This window comes from Trachinotus anak, unplaced genomic scaffold (assembly GCF_046630095.1).
Source record: "Trachinotus anak isolate AG129_WGS33_773 ecotype Australia unplaced genomic scaffold, CSIRO_AGI_Tana_v1 ptg000013l, whole genome shotgun sequence".
Taxonomy (NCBI): Eukaryota; Metazoa; Chordata; class Actinopteri; order Carangiformes; family Carangidae; genus Trachinotus; species Trachinotus anak.
Window position 1 is genome coordinate 15452660 of NW_027273864.1, and position 13220 is coordinate 15465879.

At 40.7% G+C, this 13220-nt stretch overlaps 1 protein-coding gene across 1 annotated transcript in view; it reads left to right on the forward strand.

Moving 5' to 3' along the window:
* grm2a (glutamate receptor, metabotropic 2a) overlaps positions 1-13220 on the forward strand; it is a 33609-nt gene that overhangs the window by 17093 nt on the left and 3296 nt on the right. The window contains exons 3-4 of the mRNA XM_071495064.1: positions 6487-7324; positions 9141-10204. Of these exons, the coding sequence (XP_071351165.1) occupies positions 6487-7324; positions 9141-10204 (1902 nt within the window). The remainder of the gene's footprint in view (positions 1-6486; positions 7325-9140; positions 10205-13220) is intronic.

Sequence of the window (13220 nt, forward strand, 5' to 3'; positions counted from 1 at the left end):
TACAAAGTATTCAGTAGTATTGTTACACACTGAAAGTGCAAATGCTTTAATCATATAGGATCTCCAAAATGCTGTCAGCCTTCATCCGGCATCCTGGATCTTAGTTGGATATAGCTGTTTTATAGAGGGAACATTAGCCTTATTACTCTGTAGTGTCCTGATGGCGAGGGCTAATCACAGATGTATTATATTCTACAATTACAGTCCAGGAACATCTAGCCTCGGGCTGGCTTCTGATTAATACATGGAAGGGACTCCACTTTTGTTGCCCCGACAGCAGTCTGTGCTGCTAAATATGAGTCACTGGTAAGAGAGCATCCCCCAGGCAAAACATCATAATCACTAGGGTGCATTGCAAGAAGAACACCTCTGGAATGTCAAATACTACTAAAAACGTTCACTAAAGAATTATGAAACACAGAAGAAATTTTTGGAGCCAATCAGCAAACAATAAAAGATGACCTACTCTGATCTTTCAGAGAGGTGCAGAAAAATCACGGTCTGGAAGGAGAAACCTGGCTTGTTTCAGGGTATTGAGATGAAAGCTCTTATTGTCTAATGGCACCTGTGTGAATTAATTAGAATAATTTAGCACAATGTCTGAGATGTGGTCATTTCTTTACTGATTAATGAGACAGGAGAAAACTCACAAAGATACATGCTGGAAGATATAGATCCTGATATTTGCAGACTAAACTGTGTGAGCAGAATAATAAGGTAAATTTATGAGCTTTCGGCAAGCTCAAGAATCTCATTTTTTCTTTTCATCCACAAACACCCCTATTTATAGAACTGTCTTCATCTGCAGGTAGACAGTGCCAGTCTCTGGAGCATACATGAGTCATACAAGGGACTTAAACATGGATACACACATGACAGAATTCATGCCAGAGAGAACAATAATGATGAAACATATCGGTAAAACCATGCAGTGAAAATGCATAATTCATGGGTAAAAGTAAAGAACGTGCTCCTGAAATCGTAAATAATTCACATGTGATTGGATTATTCAGTGGCTTGGCAGAACCCAGTATTTGTGCAGTTGCAATACATATCATGTCCACCGCACCAACTCAATGAATGTTTCCTGATATCAGATATGAATGACAAGATGGCAGCAGATGGCAGAAGTCAGCTGAACCCCAGTTTGATTTGCAATATACAGTATGGGGGTTTTTTTCATTGGCTTAACTTTCTGGCTACGCTGAGCAGGTCTGTGATGTTTGAAAAAATGATAAAGAGATGATAATGCGCTTAATGCACTGAGTCACAGAGGAGGGAAATTAATGAATGCAGAAAAGTACATGTCAAAGCTGAGTGACTGACACTGGAAATGAATGGAAGCTCAGCTGTATCTTAACGTGGTGCAGTCTGAATGGGTGGATGACTAAAAAAACTACTGCAACACAAAGGAGCATCATATCATTCAGCAGAACGAGCGGGCCAGACCTGATCAAAAAACATCCTTGCTCTAGGTATCTAACAGCTCACATTTCCACCTTGTTAAAGCTGTTGCCAGGCAACTAAATCTTAAGAAATAAACTAATAATGATCCAGTGCAGAATTACTGTACTCTATGCATGTGCCGTATGTGCATGCGTGTCTGCTCCTCGTGTATGTGCTTGCATGTGTGTTTCCGAGCACTGCAGTGGGCTGTATATGTGTGATACTGAGTGGAGCTAAGGACTGCTGCTTTGGGAATACAGTGTTATTGCTGTAGAAGCACACTGAGACAGTCTTCTGGGAAGAGCAGATGGGCTTTTCATGTAGAAAAAAATCATGACATCTCCACAAAGTAGGCTTGATATTTGCTGGACCAGGACACTCTCTCACCCTCTTATTTCTGTGTTCCTGTATACCCCCTGCTCTGTTATTTGACTATTGCCCCAGCTGTGTCTCTTCTCACATTCCTTCCTTCTTTCTTTATGTCTTTCTCTTTAATGCCTATCATCCACTCAACAGTATGTTAAGCGGACACAAATCAACATAAATGCATGAAATGTGCTGGAGATATGCTACATCTCCAAAGCATCAAAGCCTATTTTTAAGAAAGAAACTCCATTTCTATTGAATTTTTCATCAACCATATCAGTAAATTCTAGACTTCTAGCATTTGTAAAGGCAACATTTTTCTACAAACTAAAACACCATGTTGGTAATCTCTTTGAGATACACAAATTTGTGAAGTTTTTACCATGATTAAATAGCTTCTCTGCTGTGTTATACAACTTTATTTTGACATTTCAAGTGGGTATTCTGAATTATTCCAGCTCATGGTGTTCCCTGGTGCCATCTGTATAGAAACAGTATGTGACAGCTGAAAAGAACAATCCTGTTACTTGGTGTCTCCGTGTCAAATACTGCTACTGGGTTCTGTATGCTCTTATTGCTTGGGCGGCAACCACTTTCAGAGTAATCTGCTGAGCACCAAACCCTGCAGTGCAAAGCCACACTGGGCCACTTCTTAATTTTCTTAATTAAATAAGATGCTGTCAGATGCAGGATGATCCCTGTAACTGAAGGTGTGAGACTGTAAGCCATACAGTGCAGCTAAAACCTCAGCCAGGCAATTGAGAAATGATTTAATACACCTGCAGTTTAGTCTTACAATAATCAGATCTGCTTTACATGTAAAGCAACAGTCTTTATAGGGTGGAGTGAGATTATCAGTGTTCACATTCCCCTTCCGTAACACTCCTGTCATTTCTTCTGTTTAAATCTAAAGAAAAAAGCCAAAAAAAAAAAAGCCAGTTGTTGACTATGAAAATAAATTCAGATACATACATCAGTACGGTGTAACTGATCAAACCTTATCTTACTGAATTAATAGATATTTCCTTTGTAGGGTGGAATTATTAATCTTCATACATTTCATATTAGTTGTAGTTTGCCAGACACTGACTGTCAGTGAGTGAAATAATGAAATGTATTAAAAATTACTAAATTAACTACATAACTAAACTAACTAAAGGCTGTTTTCTTTTTTGAGTTCCCATGTACATACATCCATAATTACATGAATTTACTGTACAACAGCAGAGACAATGATGCACACACAGTCTTACAACCTACAGCTGTAGGCAGGAAGACATAACACCCTCCAAGCACAAACTGCTGAACAACAATGTCTGCAGGATATAAACTTGCCCTGTAACCTTTTTAATGCACTGCACATTTCACCCTCCTTTGGCTCAGCTTTTCTTATTTCATGTGGCTTATTCCTCAAGCTCTTCTTGTCCGCTACTATCTTAAGCTCTAGGACTCCTGTGCTCCTTTGAACCCATTACAGTTGGGATTCTTGACTGAGAAGCTTCATGCTGGTGCAGCCTGTTGGCAGAGGGCGCCCTGGTTAAAGCAGGGTGCATCACTGCACTCTAAATAATTAGTCTATGAAATGAAAAAGATCACAATGATCAAAAAGATGGACGCAGTCACTGTCTTGCCTATAGACTCCATTCCTTTCTGATACCTGCCGATGGCCTCTGCACTCATAATGTGTCAGTCACAGCCTTTGGAAGGTACAAGGGACTGTTTTTTTTTTTTTTCATATAATCCACATGAACATCTATATAATGATTTCTAATAAGCCCATTGTATCAGAGACATGTCTGGCACTGTGCTTTACAACCTCCCATAATCCACACGTAAGTGGATTACTAAACTGGCATAGAGCTCTGCAGAGAAATGACTCATTCACTACTGTGAGCATAGCCAAATTTCGGCAGAATGGATGAATAATGTTTTTTGGGTGTTTTTTTTAAACTTTTGTACCTGCACCCAATCCAGATGTAATGTCTTGATGTTGTACAATATAATGATGCCAGACAAAGGTTGCTCGAAGAAAATATAAAGCTTTTTTAAAGGTTTGACCAGATGATTTGGTATTAAATGAGTTTTATGTAAAGGTTTAGATGGAGTGTTTATTTGAAAAAGACCAACCTAATAACTGTATGTAGCTGAACTTGCACTTATATCTGCTGATATGTTAAGGCACCTACAGCTGTTCTGTGTCTTCTTTGTGTAGAAAGACTGCCATGGTTAAGACCCTCAACTTAACACACCACATGTAGTCTCACTGGCCTCGATTCAGATCCCACCAGAACCTCTTGTATCTTCCCTACAGGAGCCCTCTCAGCCTTTCTGACTGCCTTTGTGTTAAAACATACCAGGGGAAACCTGAATGATTTGATCTTTTTCATATATGGAGGGAACTCATGGTTCAGCAGCATCCTGATGTCTTCTGGAAATACAGCTGAATAGTTTTGAATGCTTTGTTACATGATATTTATGGGTTTGAAAGTGGAGACCAGGCGAATCTAGGCTACTCAGAGTTCATGCAAATAAATCCAAGAGGTATTCATGTGTAATTTTTAAGGAATTATGGAAAAGACCCTTTGCGACTTCATCACAATTGGGGGCTGGTTTTGTATTTTTAAATAGAATGAAAAATAACGAATCAGATTGTGTTTATGTGTCACTTGCCACTTTAGATCATACTCTGATTTTTTTCCAAAGAGAGCAAGCACACCACTGCCAGCTGTTTCACCACATGTTGAGAAGGGCTGTTAGAAGAGAGACGATTTTATGTAGAAATGTGATTATTAGCCCGTCGGCATAATCTGGGCTTCTACAGCTGACCTGAGTCTCTCAGGGGAAACCAACCTTTGAACTGATATGAAAATGCTCACTCATGTGTTGCTATCTCACAGATGAGTCAGAAATTGTTGTAATGTTGAACTGGTAAATTAGTTCAGTGTAACCTCGGTATACCACTGTGTGGGGAGTGGTAAAAAAAAAAAAATCGAGTCCCAGTCACTCTTGATTGTGCTGCTGCATTTCATTTTTGTGTGAGACGTTCTCTCATTAATTCCAATAAATCTAGTGGTCTGGAAATCACTGAAATTGGCTCATTTAATTTTCATCTCTCGGATCCTGTAGAATAACAAAGATCCCATTATTAAAATCCACTGAGGCACATCACACTAGATGCACTTTAATGTCTCACTGTATTGCCCTGTTTATCAGTGAGGAAGCACTCTAATCAATAAAGCCTGTTTCACATGTTTGTTCTTCTCTAATGGTGTATTTGGTTTATATTATCATTATCCTTGTTTACTTCACTGGCAAAGTTTTATTTTGTCCCCCCCTCGAAACCCTTTTAAAGTGTAGTTGTGCTATTTTTTTTCCTTATTTACAACCACAGTGTGTCCGTTAGTAAAGCCAGTGTACAGTTTCTCTGCATGTAAAGCATCACATTCACTATTCATTCATTTGGCAACACTTTTGTGATGTACAAAGTAGGTACTATCCAGCTATATTTATGATCAACTATATTCCAAAATTAATTCATTTCATTTTTCTTGAGGTTGCAAAGCCATACTGCAACAAAAACTGCAACTATATGTAGACATCTGGCCAATTTAAAAGACGTGTTCATTAAAGGTGCATCAGAGATGGTAGGCAGTCTTCTCCAACAACAACATTAGTGTAATTTGAAGTGATCCTAAGTGATAACAACATTACATTTGTTCAGGTCACTTAACAGAGGACTGAGATGGAATTGGCCCATATTATACTGTTCTTTAATGTGCAACAGATTGCTTTTACTTCAGCCACAACATGACAATACAGGCAATATAAATTAAACTCAGAGTGGATGCATGAATATGAATATGAATTTCCTCTCTGACTTTCGATGGAATGACTCATTAGCATTCAAGAGGCTGTGCCATGAGGGTGCTGGTGTGAGAGCCAGCATTATAGTCAACCAGATTTAGGTTGGCATTCTTTTGACTGATCAGACCGCTTCCCCTTAGGCTGCCACAGAAGTGCCTGAAGCAAAACCTAGTCAGTTGCTGCTTCTGCACACTGCACGTGGTGTCACGACACTGACAGAACCGCCTGAGCAGAAAGTGCAAAATTTCAAGATTCTTTGATACTTTGACTCCCTTTCACTTCCCAACCCCTGTCCTCAACCTCTCTCTGTCTCTCCTTGTCCACTTCTCTGAACACATTCTATCCACTGTGACTAAAACCTGTAGCAACTCAGTCCTCTGTATAGTACATATTTTTTGATTAGCTTTGTTGACAGCATTTAAGATCAGTAAAAATGAGGTAGATCTGCACAGTTGTTACATGTGGGCTCGCAGCACTCAGTCAGCAGGAGAGTTAAGTTGTGAAAGGCCCAGCAGGGATCCAGTGAAGAAATGAGAGACTGAATGGGGTGAGACTAATTGCATCTGCTGGGGAATAAACATGTAGTGTAGCCAGTTCCATTAATTTATTTGATGATGAGCAATTAAACAATTCCCACAGCTGACAGGTGTATGTTTTATGTGTGAACTGTATTAAGTTAATTACCACTAATATATCATAATAGTATGCCTATGTGTACATACAGTGTGCTTAATGAGGGTTTATTGTTACTGTGATTCTGATTCTAATTCAAATCACAAACATATCATTTTGGTGTCTTTCCCATTTCAGGTGGCCAACCTGCTGCGACTCTTCCAAATCCCTCAGATCAGCTATGCTTCCACCAGTGCCAAGCTCAGCGACAAGACCCGTTATGACTACTTCGCTCGCACCGTGCCCCCTGACTTCTACCAAGCCAAGGCCATGGCAGAGATCCTGCGTTACTTCAACTGGACGTACGTATCTACAGTGGCATCGGAAGGTGACTACGGTGAGACTGGGATTGATGCCTTCCAGCAGGAGGCTCGAGCCCGCCAGATCTGCATCGCCACTTCGGCCAAGGTGAGCCGCTCCATGAGCCGCTGGAGTTATGAGAACGTGATCCGCTCCCTGCAGCAGAAGTCCAACGCCAAGGTGGTCATCCTGTTCACGCGCAGCGAAGATGCCCGTGAGCTACTGGTGGCAGCCAACCGCATGAACGTCACCTTCACCTGGGTGGCCAGTGATGGCTGGGGAGCGCAAGAGAGTGTGGTGAGGGGAAGTGAAGCTGTGGCAGATGGGGCATTCACCATTGAACTGGCCTCCTACCAAATCCCCCAGTTCAACGAGTACTTCACTGCCCTGCACCCGTACAACAACACCAGGAATCCCTGGTTCAGAGAGTTTTGGGAAAACCAGTTCCAGTGCAGCCTCCATGATCTGGGCTGTGGGAAGCACTCACTCCGCGAGGTTCCATTTCAGCCAGAATCCAAGATCATGTTTGTAGTGAATGCTGTCTATGCAATGGCCACTGCCTTACATAACATGAGGCAGGCCCTATGCCCCAACTCCACCAGGGTGTGTGATGCTCTTAAACCTGGCAATGGCAGAAAGTTTTACAGGGATTACATCCTCAAGGTCAAGTTTGATGGTGAGTAAAATCTTGATGAACTAATATTATTGCAGTGTTGCTAAAAAGATGTGAATATTCAGGATGTAAAGCATTCATCTGTATAAAAATCTCTGTTTAATCTCCCCAAGTGCACTCTGCAAGTACTGTGTGCTGCCAAATTGGGTTATGTCAATTTAGATTTATTGTACCAATTCATATTAAGTGTTGAATTAGTGCGATAGTAATTCTACATGTTTATACACTGCAGCTTTAGATAAGCTCTGTAATGATTCAATTTGCAAAGATGAAACAATTTCCACACCCTCCTGTTTGAAGGCTCCTTCTCTCATGCATTTTGATTTAAGTGTGAATAAAGAGAGGGTTCTTCAGTTTGAACACATACAAACCTTCTCTCAGACGCAGAGAGAATATTTGTTTTCTGCTGTGGACACAAAGCTGCAGTGTTTGCATCAACACATCCACACATGACAAATGATAGAGCCACTTATTCAAATCCTCTCACGTTTGTAAATGAGCTGTTTTGTCTTATCCTTTGGTTTTACTGGAAAATACTAACATTTTTGCTAATGGGAGATAGAGGTGGATCACTCTGCTCTCACCCTGCAATGCTTTTCTGCTGTTTACAATAAAAAAAAACAAAAAAAACAAAACAAAAACAAAACAAAAAAAACCCCAAGGATTTTACTATCAAGAGACTTAAAATGGGATTAGAGGCCTTAAATTAGACAGTCCCCACAGGCCTAACAACACCCTGAGGAGAAAACACACAGACAACAGATGGATTACCAAGTGCTCCATACATTTGCAAATCATTTGATGTAACAGGTTAGATTAAGAAGGCATTGCATAGTCTAATTTTGTAGTATATGAAATAATAGCTATTTGTACTTGCAAAATTATTGTATGTTTTACAATGAAACGATGCAAATATTACTAGAGCTGAAATGATAAAGCAAATAAACAATTAATCAATTGACAATAAAATGAAATGGCAAAAATTTTAAAATTAGATTAATTTGTCTACATAATTAAGGAACATTAAGATTTAATTGGCTTCATCTTCCTGTATGCGAGGATTTTATTTATTTTTTTTGCTGTACATCGTAGTAAATCACATCTCTTTGTGTTTTGGGCTGTGTGTTGCATAAAACAAGCTAAATATGTCACCTTCAACTCTGGGAAATTATAAAGGACATTTTTACTATTTTACAAAATTTTATGGACAATATGATTAGTGAGTGAATTGAGAAAATAACTGGCAGATAAATCGATAATAAAAATAAACTTAGTTGCAGCCCTTAGTACACTATTTCATAACCAGGTATGCAGAAAGTCAATAAACTCAGGATAATGATAGGTGACTTCTAAAATTGGTGCTTTATTTCAACCTTGACTTTTATGAGGAAATTGAACATTACTTTATATAATGTGCCTTCTGTCTGGAATTCCCATTCTGGTGTTCAGTCCAGGAACTTTCCATCAAAGTAAAGCGACTCCAACTGTGGCCTCCATCATGTAAATTGACAATTTGCAGCTGTGTCCCGTCACAGTCACTGTTCAGTATATACTGCGAGACAAATAAAATGTCAGCAGAGACACATAAATAAGCAAAAAGATGGATTTAATACTAGACTGTCTGAAAAAAAAAACATGCTCTGTAGATATGAGTTCCTGGTGTAAAGTCCACAGTCAACATGAGTGAGTCCAACTGTCACAAAACTAATAAACAAATGATGATAGATATTTATGCTTAGATTTCTTATAACAGTTGCACTTGTTATATGATGATGCCCATACACCAGCTATTTTCTAACCCTTTCTTTTTCACCTTCAGCACCATTTCGTCCACCAGACACAGAGAATGTGGTCCGCTTTGATGCCTTTGGAGACAGCCTGGGCCGTTACAACATTTTCCACTATCACAAAGAAGGTGGACGCTACGTTTACCGTAAGGTTGGCTACTGGGCCCAGAGCCTGACCCTGAACACCAGCCTGATTCCCTGGGCTGGGCATGTAGCCCCCACTTCCCAGTGTAGTGACCCCTGCAGGAAGAACGAGGTGAAGAGTATGCAGCCTGGAGATGTGTGTTGCTGGATCTGTATCCCCTGTCAGCCCTACCAGTATTTGCAGGATGAGTTCACCTGTGCTGACTGCAGCTTTGGACAGTGGCCCCTGGCCAACTTGACTGGCTGTTATGACCTGCCTGAGGAGTACATCCGCTGGGAAGATGCCTGGGCCATTGGACCTGTCACCATTTCCTGTCTAGGGATGATGTGTACGCTCTTTGTCATTGGCCTCTTCCTTAAACACAACGAGACGCCTGTTGTGAAGGCCAGTGGACGTGAGCTCTCCTATATTCTTCTGCTGGGAGTGCTGATGTGTTATAGCATGACCTTCATCTACATTGCCAAACCTTCCACAGCAGTGTGCACTCTGCGCCGGCTAGGCTTAGGCACCTCCTTTGCTGTGTGCTACTCAGCCCTTCTAACCAAGACCAATCGCATCGCGCGGATCTTTAGCGGGGTGAAGGATGGAGCACAGCGGCCTCGATTTATCAGCCCGGCCTCCCAGGTTGCCATCTGCGGTGCTCTGATCTCCTGCCAGCTGGTGGTGGTGGTGGTCTGGCTGCTGGTAGAGACCCCAGGGGTGAGAAAGGAAGTGAGCCCAGAGAGGAGAGATGTAGTCACCCTCAAGTGTAACAGCAAGGACTCCAGTATGCTCATGTCTCTCACCTACAACTGCATCCTCATTATTCTCTGCACGGTCTACGCCTTCAAGACCCGCAAATGCCCCGAGAACTTCAACGAGGCAAAGTTCATCGGGTTCACCATGTACACCACCTGCATCATCTGGCTGGCTTTCCAGCCCATTTTCTATGTTACTGCCAGTGACTACAGGGTGAGTAATGTTGCAGTCCTTACTGGAAGGTCTACTTATCAATGAGATGTAACTTTACTCTTCTCTAAATGTCGTATATGCTGTGGAAACCATTTGTAATACATTATTTGTTCAGATGGCTTTAGGCACTTCTAATCTGAGCGGAATACATGGTAGCAGATAATGACTTCTTCTGGGGTTGAATTTGGATTTCATATGCATGAAATCACAAACTAATGTTAGGTAGTATTGATTCAGCTGTCAGGCATGTCTGTGTTGCCTGTGGCTCTTAGGGAATATATATATATATATATATATATATATATATATATATATATATATATATATTCTTTATTACTATATTGCTTTAATTCTTCATAATTAGCAGCATACTTAAGATTATCATGTATTATGCTAGATATTTTACCTTAAAAGTTTAAATTTTAATGAAGTTAAAGGAAATTATAAAATATGGATGCTCAAGTCATGAAGAAGGGTGCTAAATATGTCTTAACCCCTCTTAAAACCCCAGATTTACTATTGGTATAATTTAAGTGTGTTTCGTCAAGGTATTCAAGGTTTTCTAAAAATGAGAAGATAAGAAAAGTTCAAACCAACATCAAACTGTAGACAGATAGATTTCTGAGACTGTATACTGAATGGCTGCTGATGGTCATCTGTAGACAAAAGAACATAAACTGAGTAGATAGAAATTTAGAGAAAAGGGTGGCCTGAGTTGTGGGGGTTTATCCCTCTGGGGTCTGAACAGTGTGCAGCGAGAGAGAGCCAGAAGGGAGAAATAGACAGAGGAATCCCCTGACACATCCCTTGTTTCTGCCTCTGCAAAAACATGGAGAAGCCCAGCAAGACCATGAGCACTGAAAGGGAACTGAACGTCCCTGTGTGTCCCTTTGTGTCCCTGTGCGTAGCTGTGTGGAATGGAGTGTGAAAGACTAGGATGCTGGGTCCCAGCTGTGCCCTCTGTCCTGGGACTGCAGTGAGGCTCAGAGGAACCCTTCCTCCAGGCCCTCCAGGCTGTGCGAGCAATTCACAGCCAGAACAGGCTCATCAGATAGACGCAAAACTCCCCTTTGACCGATGAATAATTACTGAAGCAACTGAGTTGGCACGGCCTCTGTAGTTTTTCACAGGCAGGGTAACGTTACTAGTGTTCTCCTAGTTTTACACCACTTCTCAAATTGTTGTCACAGCCCGATGCAAATATCCAGCTGAATGACAAATACAGGTTTGATTGTCGTCTGTCATAAAATGTTAAAGTAAACTAAATACAATCTACTAAGCCATGAATAACACATTTGATTATCATATGAAATATTGAAGATGTCCTCCACACCCTGAGGGAGAGGGCTTGCCTCATATGCCAGTGCTGGTCATCTTATCTCAGCAGCAAACACAACTGATTAAACAGGGACTGCAGTCAAAAGTCACAGCACTTCCATGAAAACACCGAAGACAGAATATGATTTCCTGTGATCTTTACAAATGCTGCCTGTTATATTAACTGATCCTGCTGTGATCTGTCTTAAAATGGACCTTTCCTAGTCAGTTAAGCTTGTTTAACTGACATTAAAGCAGTTCAGCACGACTATATTTTATCTCTAGAATGCTATAGAGCCCATTGATGTTGTAGTCTCACATGTACTGGACAGAGTGCAAACTGAAGCTCTTATGGTACCATAGTAAGACTTGACAAAAGAGTTGAACCAGGAAGAGCCTAAATAAAGAATAGACAGCTCTTTGAGGAAATAAAGGAATAAATCCAGCAATGCAGCATTAGTGGAGGAAATACAATTACAGCATTACTGTATCTAGAACAGCTGTTAATCCAGTGGGGATCAGGATGACATTATTTTCATACCATATATATTTTTAACTGTAAATGCTCAATAAATTAACTCATATGTCTAATTACAGTAGGTTAAAAATAAAAAACAGATTTATTCCACTTGTGAAATCTCCAATCACGCGCTGGTCTCCATCAGTAAATTACTGGTGGGTTTTGTCAATCCACACTCCATGCCAGCCAAGCTAGACTGGCTTGTTGCTGGTTCATCCAATAAAGCTTTTCAATAAATGTACAGCACGAAGCCCAATAAAAATGAGGAATCTCATTTTTGCTGTGAGGTTCTCTGGAGGAACACAGCAGACATTATTCATATCTGAAGCAGTAGTGCTGTATTTGTGAAATAAAATAATATCTTCAAAGGCCAAAACACCGTAAAAGCAGCAGTGAGCAGAGACAAGCAGAAACTGTAGAAGCCATGCTCTACATCCTGTTCTCCACACTTGAGCAGAGGACCTCTGGAAAAATATTACTGCAAAGACAGATTCCTTGTCCTCTGCTCTTCCAAAGCAACATCTAGTAAATTATTAAAACCACTTAACAGGTCATTCCTATGCAGTGCTGTCTGACTGCACAGCACAATACTTGGTGCCAACATTATTTTAATACCAACATTAGCATTCTGACAGACACCTGCTGTGCCTTGTGAAAATGAAATGCACCTGTCACACACCATACGATGCTTGGCTGTATCCTGTTATCCGGGAAAAACAAAATGAAGGCAGCGAGAGGGCTGGAAATGAAGGAGCAGACTGATGACACATTGTGTGATGTGGGCAGGGTGAAGGGGAAGAGGGAGCGAGGGTTAAGCAGTTGATTGACAAGCAAATAAACAGATCGCTTAACACCTTTTTTTAGCAGTCCTGGCTGATAACGTCCTCCTTCCTCCTCTTTTGCACCTAGCTTTGATTCTGAATTATAAAACATGTCCTTATTTCTTTTCTGACTCCTAAGCCTCTTTCTTCTGAAAATGAATATTCTTGAACGGCAAAAATCTTTCTCAATGCCATTAAAGCGCTTAAAAGATTATTCATCAGAGGAGTTAAGTATCACAGACGGAATCAGAAACTAATTTCAACCTTCAAAACTTTACTCAATCCTCCACCACCCACACCAGACAAAACCTTTCAGCCTATATCTTTGCCTCCATCCTTACTGAAAAGGTGCAGGCAG